General features: G+C 44.1%; 1 protein-coding gene across 1 annotated transcript in view; it reads left to right on the forward strand.

The window, feature by feature from the left end:
* The window catches only part of NECAB2 (N-terminal EF-hand calcium binding protein 2), a 136298-nt gene that overhangs the window by 39104 nt on the left and 83969 nt on the right, over positions 1–13225 (forward strand). The window contains exon 3 of the mRNA XM_033157236.1: positions 6525–6633. Within this exon, the coding sequence (XP_033013127.1) occupies positions 6525–6633 (109 nt within the window). The remainder of the gene's footprint in view (positions 1–6524; positions 6634–13225) is intronic.

Consider the following 13225-nt stretch of genomic DNA (forward strand, 5'->3'; position numbering starts at 1 on the left):
AATTACAAGTGTGGAGAGTGCAGTGGTGCTCAGGTCTTGCTTGCTAATTTCCCACAGGCATCTGGTTGGCCACTGGGAAAATAGGATGCTAGACTAGAAGGGCCTTTGGACTAATCCAGCACGGCTTCTCTTATGTTCTCAGGGAGCTGCCTTACCTGTTACATTTGCATCAGGATAACCCAGCTGTGCCTGCTCAAAACATTGAGGATTTGTGTCATAATGGAATCGGCTGAGGGGTGTTTGTGTGTGTGTGTGTTTAGCTCTAGTACATACTTTTCAGTCACTATCCTTTTTGATAGTCCGTTGTTCTGGCACAGGCTCAGCCCATTGCTCCAGTTTAATAATTATAGCAAGTGGATAAAAGGCATGCATATATCTTCACACACACACACAGTAAAGATTGTGTGGAAGAAAAGTGTGCATTCAGCAAAAATGAAGGAGCACCAGCATTAAAAATTCACAAGGCTTCTTTGAAATGGTGTCTCTGGGTGATGTGGTTTAATATGCTCTTACAGTACACTATGCATTAGCCTTCACCAACCTGGTGCCCTTAAGATGTTTGGGGCTACAAGTCCCATCAACCACAGTTGTGATGCTTGGGGCTGATGCAAGTTGTAGTCCAAAGAGGGCACCCAGTTCATGAATTCTGACATAGAGAGTTTGAATTATAATGTGTGCGTTGCGGAGGGTGAGAGAGGGAGAGATAGGAAAGGTGTCTGTGTGCCCACCTGCATAATTTTCTTGCTCTCTACAAATTGTGCAGCCTTCTGATGTCTTAACGAGTGTCTGTCTGCATCCAAAGTGAAGGACAGGGGGGATGAGAAAAACCATCTTTCATCTTGACCCAAATTATCTGTAGAAGTAGGACTCCCAACCAAACTCTTAAGTGTGGTGCAGTTCCTTACTGCCGGTGGCCTGGTTTCCAGGAGAGAGGGGTGCTCACATTCAAAGATCTGTGCTATCAAAGAGGACATTTGCACAAACAGTAGAAAAGCTCGTGAAACTGTCCTGCTTCAGATTGCAAGTGGCGGTAGGGATTGTGGGGCAGAGAGAGATGCCTAGTTGAATGCTACACCATGAAAAGATTCTCTGCACATAAAAGGCTCAGTACTTTCAGGAGATCAGTATAGAATTCTTTTGCCCAACATGGAATTTTGCACATACTGTGAGTGTTATATGGAGTAATGATGGCTTTAGGGTTGAGGGGGCCTTTCACAAAGTGCTGCCCCATGGGGCCCTTCTTACAGAATCTAAGATTCCTGTGGGAGCACTAGGGGAGACGGATAATGGTGGGCTGCTTGTGGCCACAATTTTGTTTCAGACAATGGCCTGAAAGCCAGGTCATTTTGGAGGTAACTAACCTGCAAATTTGAAGGGCTGTAACTCTGTGATAGAACACCCACTTTGCATGGAGAAGGCCCCATGTTCAATCCCCAGCATCTCCAGGTAGGGCTGGAAAATACCCCTGCCTGAAACCCTTGAGAGCCACCACCAGTTAGTGTAGACAATAACTAAGCTAGATGTGCCAGTGGTTTGATAAGGGCAGCTTCCTATATCTTTCTGGTGGTAGCCATTCCTTCACCCCCACCTTGTTGGCAACCCCTACCTAGAGTAGACCTATTCAAATTAAGAGGCCCAAGTTAGGCTTGTGCCTTAATTTCAGTGGCTGTGCTCTGAGTAGGACTAACATTAGCTGCAGTGGCTGTTTTTGAGAAGGAGAGTGGCTTTGAAAAGCACCAACTAGACATAAAGATAATTCGCTGATGATGTTTCCAATCTAGGGAATTCATGTTACAAGTGTCACATATAGCACTTTGCAGCTACTTCTAATAATTGGGCAAGCGTACATCCAATGACAATTAATGTAGCTGACTCCCAACACAGTTCCCCCCCCCACCCTGTGAATAACTCTGTAAAACTTTAATTGGACTGCTCACTTCGTTCAAGAATTGGGAGTGGGAACACACTCCATGGCAGAGAATTCTAATTTCCTGTTGAAGTGCCTAGTTAGGCTTTTTGTCGTAAGCAAGATCTTGAAGTCTACTGGAGAGAGATCATGGGGAGTTTTGTGTGTTTAGTGTTGAGCAGAAAAAGATAATCACTTTATAGAGATGAACTTGTTTGTGTCCTGATCGCTTCTCACCCAGGACACAAGAGGCACTTTAGTGATTGAATGCAAGGGCCAAATGAATGTGCTTGGTCAGCTCAGGCATCACCTTCTGTCGCTTGGATTGGGCTCAGCAATCAATGCTGTTTTCCAAAATATCTGGAAATCGCTTGGTGTCTCTCCCCCCGCCCCCAAGTTCAGCTGTGAAATTTCAGCTTCTTTTAGGGAGATGGCACTCACTTCATCATGCAGCAGAACATTGCAATATGGATGTTCGTACCAGGTATGTTATGAAACAGGTATTTGAAAACTTCTCAGTGAGAATCACTTTCAATGAGGGTTGTACACAGCCTCCCCCCCCCCACCCTAATCCAGGCTTGCCTGGGGACCACCCACTCTGAATCTGGCCCTGAATCAATTTTTGAGGGATGCTAATGCTTCATTGGGGTTTTTAAAGATTCTGATTAAACACATGGTTGGGAGGGGGAAGGAGACATTGCATATCCATCTCCCCCTCCTGACTGAGAGAAGAGAGAAGTCAATCATGGGGTAGGTCGGTGTTTCTAGCTCTACCTCAGTCCTAGTTAGGATAGCCTATGGTTAGGGACGATGAGAGTGAGAGTCCGGCAACATCCAGAGGGCACCTTGTTGGCTACCCCTGCTACACACCCTCCAAGCAGGTTGGCACTTCTCATTTTAAAGTGCATTTTGATCCTTAAATCAATGTGTGCCTAATATGATTCAGCCATCAGGTCTTAGCACATCTGAGCACCCTTGGACATCAAATTATATCTTGAGCAGAATTACCTACCTTATCCTACCCATAGCCCAGCCATGTGACTCTACTTCCACCGTACATTTCTGTGCCCTTCCTGATAAGGCTGCTAGCATACAAAGACTTCCATATTCAGCATCACTTATCTTAACTTGTACTGGCTGGGTAAGCAGGGTATTACATCTGTTCAGCCAGTCGTTTGGGGAGGGGAAAGGATTTTTTTTTTTAAGTCTCTTAATCGCAATTTCCAAGTTTCTATGATATTGGCTAGTCTTATCTCCCCAAACTGCTCGGGTCTTAGTCCTGGTTCTCTATTGTGTCAATACCTGGCTTAATGCTGTGATGTGTGCATGTTTTTTTAAAAATCTATTATAGATATATAGCTTGAACGAACAGGTTTATGCAATGTCTGTCTTAGCATGCAGTACAAACTTCGTTGTCGGCTGTGAAGGATGCTTTGTGATAAGATTTAACCTTCTGGGTAAAACTTTTAAGGACTTGAGATCAGCTTAGGTAGTTATTGTTGTTAGTTAACATTGGGCTGGTCTTAATTGGAGACAATGTTCTCAGTCATTGTGGGTTGTTGTTTTTTTCCATGTAGGGGAGGCTAGCCTCACTTTTCTTTTTTGGTGCCTTAGAGACAGGTTCACACTTGCCCAAACATCGAGGGACTTCAGAGCTACAATGGAAGTTCAAAAAGAATGTGGTCATCTCACATTCTCGCACACACAGTCTCAAATGCGCCCACATTCCGGGGACACACACACAGTGATTTATGAAGATTAGTTGAGGAGAGGACGTTATCACCCCCTGTCTGCTCATCAAATGATCAGTCTGAGGAGACACCCTGCAATCCTATCAAGTCATTTGGGCTGTGTTAAAGGCAGCATTCAGGTGGAGCATGGAAAGTTGGTTAGGTGGCTGGGCAGGGAAAACCTGGCGCAGGAACAAACTGGCTGAGCCCCAGGTGCTGGCTGCTTAAATGGGCGAGGGGAGGATCCGAGGGAAGCCCACCATTGGCCCCACCCCCCAGCACAGTCCAAGTCCCAGCCTGCATCCCCATTTGCCAAAGCAGGGTGCAGGCCAGGATCCGGTTCCTGATAGGCGGAAGGGGATTATGCCCTCTCTGCCTATCAGGAAGGGCCCAGCCAGTTTGAATTCCTTCGTCAGGGCCCCAGAGAAGCCTCCTCCATCCCACAATGCCACCACATGAAAGAAAGGGTGAGCACTGCAGGCTTAGGTCTCTGAAGGAACTGTCTATACATTTTTTGAATGTTTTTCTGCAAAGTCAGTAACATGCATGAAACAAGGTAGCATTTTCTGAGTGAAAAACATGCCTTTGATCTGATTAAATAAATGACGTTTCTCATACATTGACATAAGTATTTCTAGGCAATCTATGAATCTTTGGTGATCACTCGTAGCCAAATAAGATTGTCTTCCATAAACACGGTTTTAAACAATGAGTTTGTAAGTCAGGGTTGCCCGAACTTTTTTCAAAGAGGGCCGGATTTGATGAAGTGAACATGCATGAGGGCCGACCAGAGTTGTTGAGGTTTTTTAAGGATTTGACACCAGGTCATATGCTGCCATGGGGGGCAGATTACATTGACCAGTGGGCTGCGAAATGGACTTTGGACACTCCTGCCGTAAGTGACTGTGGAGGCAATTCTGGATCCACATCTTCTTCCACAGTGAGGACATTGGTTTCTGGGCGGGAGTTGATCACGTTGTGGATTTGCCAAACGTGCCTTCCTCTTAGCACGTTTCTCCCTTGCATCCTGAGTACAAGTGTCTTCAAAGCCCATGACACCTTTGGTAAAGGCTGTTCTCCAATTGGAGTGCTCGCGGGCCAGTGTTGCCCAGTTGTTGGTGTTTATACTACATTTTTTAAAATTTGCCTTAAAACAGTCTTTAAATCTCTTCTGTTGACCACCAGCATTATACTTTCCATTTTTAAGTTGGGAATAGAGTAGTTGCTTTGGAAAATGATAATCAGGCATCCGCACAACATGACCAGTCCAACAAAGTTGATGTTGAAGAATCACTAGAACAGACACATGCACGTGCACACACACACACACACACACACACACAAACACACACACTCACATGCCTGCCTTCGCAATGCACTTTTAAAAACACAGGCATTGGGTGGATTGGTTCTATTTCTTTCGAATTATCTTGGACTGATGCAGACGGGAAATGGCTTTTAGGGTTTTCTCCATCCATTTCCTGACTTGCTTTTAAATCAGTGTTAAGTGTTGGTGATTTTTCTGTACTGATGTTTTCAGAATAGCTATTGATGATGTTTTCTTTAAAAACTAAAGCAGTGTTTTTCAACCACTGTTCCGCGGCACACTAGTGTGCCGCGAGATGTTGCCTGGTGTGCCGTGGGAAAAATTGTGTTTATTTGATTCCTATTCAAGAGAATTACTTTATATATAGTCAATATAGGCACAGAGTTAAATTTTTTAACATTTTCTAATGGTGGTGTGCCTCCTGATTTTTTTCATGAAACAAGTGTGCCTTTGCCCAAAAAAGGTTGAAAAACACTGAACTAAAGGACCCATTACTTGCATGGGAAGGGAGGGAATCTTTAATGCATTGATATAGAAATGCATGTTGATTGGATTGGAACTGTGGTGAGGTAGAAGAGAGTTTAATGCTTTGTTTTCATGCTGATTTCTCAATGAAAATCCGATCTTACTTGCACAAAACTACCATTTCCCTGTGTCATATATGTAGCAGCAACCATTGTTTGCTTCTGATATCTTCTAATGACTGTCCCTGTTTTCCATAAGGTAAAAAGGGTAAAGGCAAATGATCTTTTATTGATTTGTTTTTTTAGGTTGTACCGGTATTTTTGCGTTAATGGATGACATTTTTTATAGTGTACACTGCTTAGAGATTTTTAAAGTATTAAGCAGTTTAGAAATACTTTTAAATTAAATCAAATTACATGTGATTTCCAGTTATCTGTAGAAGCTCATTGCTCAGCATCTTGTCTTTTGATGACTCGCAGCTGAATGTGTGAATTATTGCAATTGGCAACCATTTCATTTTGTTTTAGGAGATGTTGAGTGGACTATTGAGTGCTGCAATGGGTGTCCTAGACATGCATTATCCATGCTGAGTTTTACAGGGGCCCACCGATTAGGAAAATCACACCCTTAATTCAGTGTTTCATCCAGATGGGTTTCGGGAGTGGTCTGGAGGGTGGAGGAGATTGTGTTCACTCAGTTGTCATGGACAGATCATGAGATCAGGAGGCAGTGATGGCTACCAGCTTGAATGACTTTAAAAGACGATGGGATAACTTAATTTCAATGGCTACTAGCAGCAATGGAGGCTATGCTCCATGGGCTGTGGAGGCAGTGCTCTGCCTCCATGGTCGGAGGCAATATCCTTCTGAATACCAGTTGCTGGAAACCACAGAAAGGGAGAGAGATCTTGTGCTTGAGGCCTATTTGCAGGTTAGCATGTGGATGGCCACTCTTAGAACAGGATACTTGACCAGTTAGGTCATTGGCCCGATCCAGTAGGCTCCTTCTTAGGGTCTTATTGGATGTGTTTCCCTCCTTAGGATGTGTGTGTGTATGTGTGTTTAACTTGCTTGTGATACCTTCTGTTTGCTTACAGATGATGGGAAATTGTCCTTGGAGGAATTCCAGGCCTTCTTCTCCGATGGAACTCTTAATGAGGAAGAACTTGAAAAGCTTTTCCATACCATTGATTCAGACAACACCAAGTAAGTCTCTCTTTCACACACACACACACACACACACACACACACAGAAACAAACAATTCTTTAAGCCCTCTTAAAGATTCCTCTTGTTCACATTGGTTTTCTTCATGGGCTAATTGGCCATGGGAATGATAGGAGAGCAACTACCTGAAATTATCTGTGCAAAGTTAGTGGATTAAGAAATCACTATTCTTATTCTTCCTCTTTGGCGGTCACTCATAGCCAAGTAAGATTGTCTTAACAGTGAGTTCGTAAGTGACTGTGTAGGCCAGTTCACCAACCACTGGGCTGAAGGGAGTCCTGAGAGATCTGCATTGGCTCCCAGTACGTTTCCGAGCACAATTCAAAGTGTTGGTGTTGACCTTTAAAGCCCTAAACGGCCTCGGTCCTGTATACCTGAAGGAGCGTCTCCACCCCCATCATTCAGCCCGGACACTGAGATCCAGCGCCGAGGGCCTTCTGGCGGTTCCCTCACTGCGAGAAGCAAAACTACAGGGAACCAGGCAGAGGGCCTTCTCGGTAGTGGCGCCTGCCCTGTGGAACGCCCTCCCGTCAGAAGTCAAGGGAATAAACAACTACCTGACATTCAGAAAACACCTAAAGGCAGCCCTGTTTAGGGAAGTTTTTAATTTGTGACTCTGTATTGTATTTTGATATTTGTTGGAGGCCGCCCAGAGTGGCTGGGGAGACCCGGCCAGATGGGCGGGGTATAAATAATAAATTATTATTATTATTATTATTATTATTATTATTATTATTATTATCCAAACATCTGGAGGCACCCAGTTGGCAGAGGTACACAATGGCAAGAACGTCTTGCTGGAATCCCAATGTGTATTATGATATGTAGCATCCAACACACACACACACACACACACACACACACAAACACTTCATGGAAATAAAATTCCAGATCAAAGAAAGTTGGCAGTTGTTAGAATATTGTATTGTTTCCTGAGCCCCTGTATCCCAAGCAGTAGGATGTCACAGGCTCAGGCTCCTCATGATGAGACAGTACTGAAGACTTTTAGTGTAGCGTCCTGAAAATTGATGCTTTTGCAATATCTTTTCCTTAACAATAATACAGGTAGATCAGATGGAAAGTATGCAGACATATGGATGGGCAGTGACAGTTTTACAGCTGCACCAGTTCCCCCCCCCAAAAGCAATAAACATTTGTTGCTGCTTACTGATTGTGCTGTAATAGTAACTTTTTGAGGTGTACACCAAAATAAGAAGCTGAAGGAGTCCTGACATCTCTTTAGCATGCAGTTCTCCCACACATTTGCCTTTTCTTTTATAAAAAGCTTTGTCAGAAGCAAGAGAGATTTCTGTTGTTCTGATCAGTAATGTCAGCTGCAAGAATACTTGCTGAAGTTCTGTTTTATTGGAAAAGCCAATTATTCCTGCCGGGGTACAGAGTTGCTGTGTCGGTGTTCAAAGCACCCCTCCATTTTTGCAGTGTGGGAGTTTGCGCTGGGTACATATTGTTTTGTGAAAGCAGTATGGTGTTACGGTAGATTCTCTTGTGTTGTTAACAGAAACGGCTTTCATGACTGGGTTGTTTTTTTTTTAAACTGCTTTAAAAACAAAAATTCTGCATCTTCCCTACAAGCACACACACACACCTTTACTTGCTATGAGTGAATGTCGTGGTGGTATGCGTGACTCTGCCCTAGATAAACAGAACCTTCTATTCTGCCTTGAATATCAATAAAGGCTGCTGGATTTTACATCCCTCTGGAGTTCAACTGCTTGGAGGAGGATGTGAAAAAGAGCCAAACGGAAGCTTATGCTAGTGGAGTGCCTGAATTTTAAGAACTGGGTTGAATCTAGCGAAAGAAGAACAGGGAAAGGGGTAATGCCAAGGGACATGGCACCAGAACCTGAGGATAACTAGGGGACATTTGTTTTTCTTATTTTGATTCTATTTCTGTACAAGTGCTGAGCTGGAGAATCTTGTCTATATTTCATTTCATTTCATTTTTTGCATTTACATCCCACCCTGTTCTTCAAGGAGCTGAAGGTGGCATACATGCCTCTCCACCCCCCACCCCCCGATTGGTCACCCAGTCAAAAATTTGTGAGTGGGGATTTGAATCATGGTGCCCCAGGTCCTAGTCTCATACTCTAACCACTACATGTATGAAGCTTTTAGATACATGGCATTGTTGTTGTTGGCATCTTACTAAGTTCCTTCTTTCAAAAGCAAAGAGGCATTGAATCACCTTGCAAACCAGGGTGCATAAATTTCCCCAAGCAAAATAGTGTATTTGGCCAGACCCACTGAGACCTGAAGAGAAATCCCATACCATTTGGGGTAAACAAAGCTGCTAGTCCTTGGGAATTTGCTCTGCTGGGCTTACCGGAGCAAAGCTTTGGAGATGGGACAGGCAAGTTCAATAAAACAAAGACAGGAAGAACAATGGCATTAGAGAATCCTAAAAAGAGAAATGTATGTATGTGTGTGTATATGATAATGATAGATATGGATAGATAGATATCTAGATATAGTACATCACCCCAAGTAAATAGCTATGTCTTATGTGTTCTTAAGGAATGCCTAAAATTTCAATAATACATCAGAAGGTTTTGATGAATAGATAGCTGACTGAATTCTCTGAACTTAGCAGCCTCCTAGGATTTAACAGTTTCAAGTGCAGCCATGCATGCAGGCTACCCATCTGTCTTTTGAACTTGCAATTCTATCCTTTAAAAAAAACAACAACACACGAAACAGTGAACCCTCAGTTCAAAGCATAGTTGGTGCCTTCTACCTCAAAGTTAGTGCTCAGTTAGGGAAACTAGAAAAAATGTATAATGGTGATTGCATTTTGATATTGCACCTCTACCAGTTTGACCAGCAGAATAGCCCAGCAAAGCTTCAGAGTCTTCTCCTTTTTCAGTTGTCAGCCTTTCCAGATTTGACGGTGAAGAAAACTCCTTTGTCCACACGGTTCAGTGTAAAGTGCTTTATTGACTCAGGGCACAAAACAATTAAAACACATGGTATACATAAGGTTAAGAGATGCTGGTGCATCGTAAACTCTACTACAAAATACAGTAAATTGGTCTTGGAGGTTAAACTGAAGAGATCCAAATATACAGAGAGATCCAAGTTTGGAGGGAAAACCACCACCACCACAATTCACTACAATTCACCCAGATTGCTGAGTAAGCGTTGGAGACAACCCTAGGTCGCCTACCCACTCTTGGGGAATAAATATGGAAAGCACTATCAAAAGCTGTAAGTGACACTTTGAAAGCAACCAGTGGCCCAGACAAAATTGCTTCTTGACAATCTAACAAGATCAGTCCTTGGGTGGGGTGGGGGGGACGACGACATGATATCTCCTCAGTGATCAGCTTCATCTACCTGAGGCTGTTTCAAAAATGACATTTCTGCCCCACTAAGGCTTGCAGGTGGCGCTGTGGGTTAAACCACAGAGCCTAGGACTTGCCGATCGGGAGGTTGTGGTTCGAATCCCTGCAACGGGGTGAGCTCCCGTTGCTCGGTCCCTGCTCCTGCCAACCTAGCAGTTCGAAAGCAGGTCAAAGTGCAAGTAGATAAATCGGTACCGCTCCAGCAGGAAGGTAAACGGCGTTTCCATGCGCTGCTCTGGTTCGCCAGAAGCGGCTTAGTCATGCTGGCCACATGACCCGGAAGCTGTACACCAGCTCCCTCGGCCAGTAAAGCGAGATGAGCGCCGCAACCCCAAAGGCGTCCGTGACTGGACCTAATGGTCAGGGGTCCCTTTAGGCTTTACCTTTAAGGCTTGCAAAATTGGCATCTTTCTACGTTGTTGCTTTTCGGAGTTGCTTTTTTTCTTTTTTTTACACACACACACACACCACCCTGGGTGTAACACAAAAGTATGTTGAAAGGGCATTTTTGTCATCAGATCTGCTTCAAGCATACCCTTGCTTTGTTAGACTTCGCTTGCCAATGCCCAGGAGACAGTGCCCTCTAAACACATAAGGTAACAGCTGCAATTCTCAGCTAGCAAATCCAAGACTATATTGTGTTAGGGTTACCAAAACCACCTAGCACAGAAGTGGAAAAAATGGTAACCTACCAAGCTAATGAAGACAGTCCATCTGTCATATGCATAAGCACCCTCACTGGCTGAGGTGCAGCTGCAATGCTAGGTTCCCAGCAGGTGGATCACTGTTTCTTACTGGGATAGAGTGGGAGGCGGCAGGGAAGGGTGCGTGGTACAAATGCAGCAGTGGAGCAAACCTGGTGCTAGTGTGTTTGCACCGTGCTGTACTCCCCACCATCCTGCCTCTCCCCCTCTCTTTCATACTTCATGCATCCTGAAAAAATACATGAACTGAAATACTGCTAGCCGTTTTTATGACCCATAAAAATACGTTTACTTTCAAAATATGAGGGAGGGGAGTATCAAGGGTAGAGATCCCCTTTCCCTTATTTATTTCTTCACTTTGTTCTACATTCCCCCCACATTGTTGCCTGTAGCAACATCCTCCGGCGTATCATCATCCGGTATATTTATCATTCTGATATCTCTGCCGCCTTGATTCATCCATAGCTATCGTCAACCTAAAAATAAAGCTGTTCAAGGAACACTTTCAGTGTCTCAGGTTCTGTGGAACATGGTCCCCCCCCCCCTGCAGAAAAAAAGGAGAGGAAATAAATTGCTACTCAGCATCCTAAACGAAACCTGCTGATGTACACTAGTCGTGCACACATTCCCCAGACAAATGAAGCTCCAAGCTATTAAGTGATCTAATTTGTAGGAAGCCATCTGACATGTTTCACAATCGCATGTTGGCCAGAGGTGAACCCAGATAATATTGACAATCCCCCTTTTTTCCCAAATGCAGAGCGGGCAAAACAAAAGTGGAAGCGACTTGAAATAGAGACATCAGTTTAAAGAAAATTGGGGCAGCTGTGTTGCCTGCCTCGCGCTAGCATTTTTTTTTTTTTTTTGGTCTACATAAAAAAAGAATGAGAATGTGTGTGCAGCTACAGAAATGAAATATAAATTCTGAATCAGAGAAGCCCTAGTTCTTCTAAGAGGCCAGGCATTAATTTACAAGGCCCTTAACAACTTGAGTCCATGATAGCTTGAGGACTGCATGATATCCTTTAACTCTGCCCTATCAATGTGGTCCATAGGGGACTCACTCTTAGTGGTCCTCCATGACTCAGACACATGGCTTGTATCAAACTGCAGCTGTGTGTTCAGTGTTGTAGGACTCTCTCTCTCTCTCTCTCTCTCTCTCTCTCTCTCTCACACACACACACACACACACACACACACACCTCAGTTGAGCTTCCAGTGCATGGTGAAGACTTTAAAAAAAAAAATACAGGTAATGTCAGCAGGCATTTAAAGAGGGGTGTGCCCCCCGCCACAAATTTATAGTTGATTTTAATTGATTGAATGCTATATCCCTTTTGTGTCCCAGCTGTACACCGTTTAGAAACTATTAAGCAGTGTATAAAGCATTTAAAATAAGCGCATTAGAGACCTGCAGCTAGGGACCAAGGGCCAAATCCTTTGAGAGCCTCATAGTCCTCTGGCTGCCATTTAATAGGTGAGGCATGGTGGCTGTAACGAAGAGATTTTCTGGCGGACAGCTTGGAGAATGAGCTCTGCAGCCTCCATCATATTCATTCAAACATGGACGGGGGTAGCCTAGCCACCAAGTTCCATTAACTGGTAACTTCCAAGACTCCATTACTGCAACATGCCGTGGGGCTGCCCAAGGATGGGGAAGAAATCTGATTCCGTTCCTTTTTAAAGCTGAAACTACCTAATTTGCACTTCTGAAGCAATCCACAACTGAAACACAGCCTTCCTTGCACATTCATTCTTCTCAAAAATTTGCAATGCCGTTCTCCAGCCAAGGAAATATATTACTGGAAATAAAATGCAAAGGTGCATTATACCATTTGCAAAAATGTGTATATTATGGAAACTTCCATACAGAAGTGTGCTTACTAGGAGAAATTCACACTAAAATGCTGATGTGCTCAGTAGCCTGTCTTCTGTCCTGTAATTGATGTCTGTGCTGAAGGAGCTGTGCTGGTGGCCAATTAGCTACTGTGCCAACTTTTAAGAAGTTAACTTTTGATGTATAAATTCTTAGATAACTCAGGACCAGGTTGTCTGAGGGACCACTTTCTCCCAGGTCACAGCAGTCTGCAGGGGGAACCCTCCTGCCTATACCATGACCTACAGAGGTCCTTTCCGGGGTGGGGTGGGGAGTGTGTGGACAGGGCCTTCTTGTTGTGATACCTACCATGCTGAGTGCTCTCCCCCTTGAATGAACACCTACCATGGGGGGTCTTCCCTTACCTGCTGAAAAGTTACCTTTTTACCTAGGTTTTCTGTGACCCTTAGTACAGTGGTACCTCGGGTTACGTACTTAATTTGTTCTGGAGGTCCGTTCTTAACCTGAAACTGTTCTTAACCTGAAGCACCATGTTAGCTAATGGGACCTCCTGCTGCCACTGTGCCGCCAGAGCACGATTTCTGTTCTTATCCTGAAGCAAAGTTCTTAACCTGAAGCGCTATTTCTGGGTTAGCGGAGTCTGTAACCTGAGGCGTATGTAACCTGAGG

Source organism: Lacerta agilis, chromosome 8, assembly GCF_009819535.1.
Source record: "Lacerta agilis isolate rLacAgi1 chromosome 8, rLacAgi1.pri, whole genome shotgun sequence".
NCBI lineage: Eukaryota > Metazoa > Chordata > Lepidosauria > Squamata > Lacertidae > Lacerta > Lacerta agilis.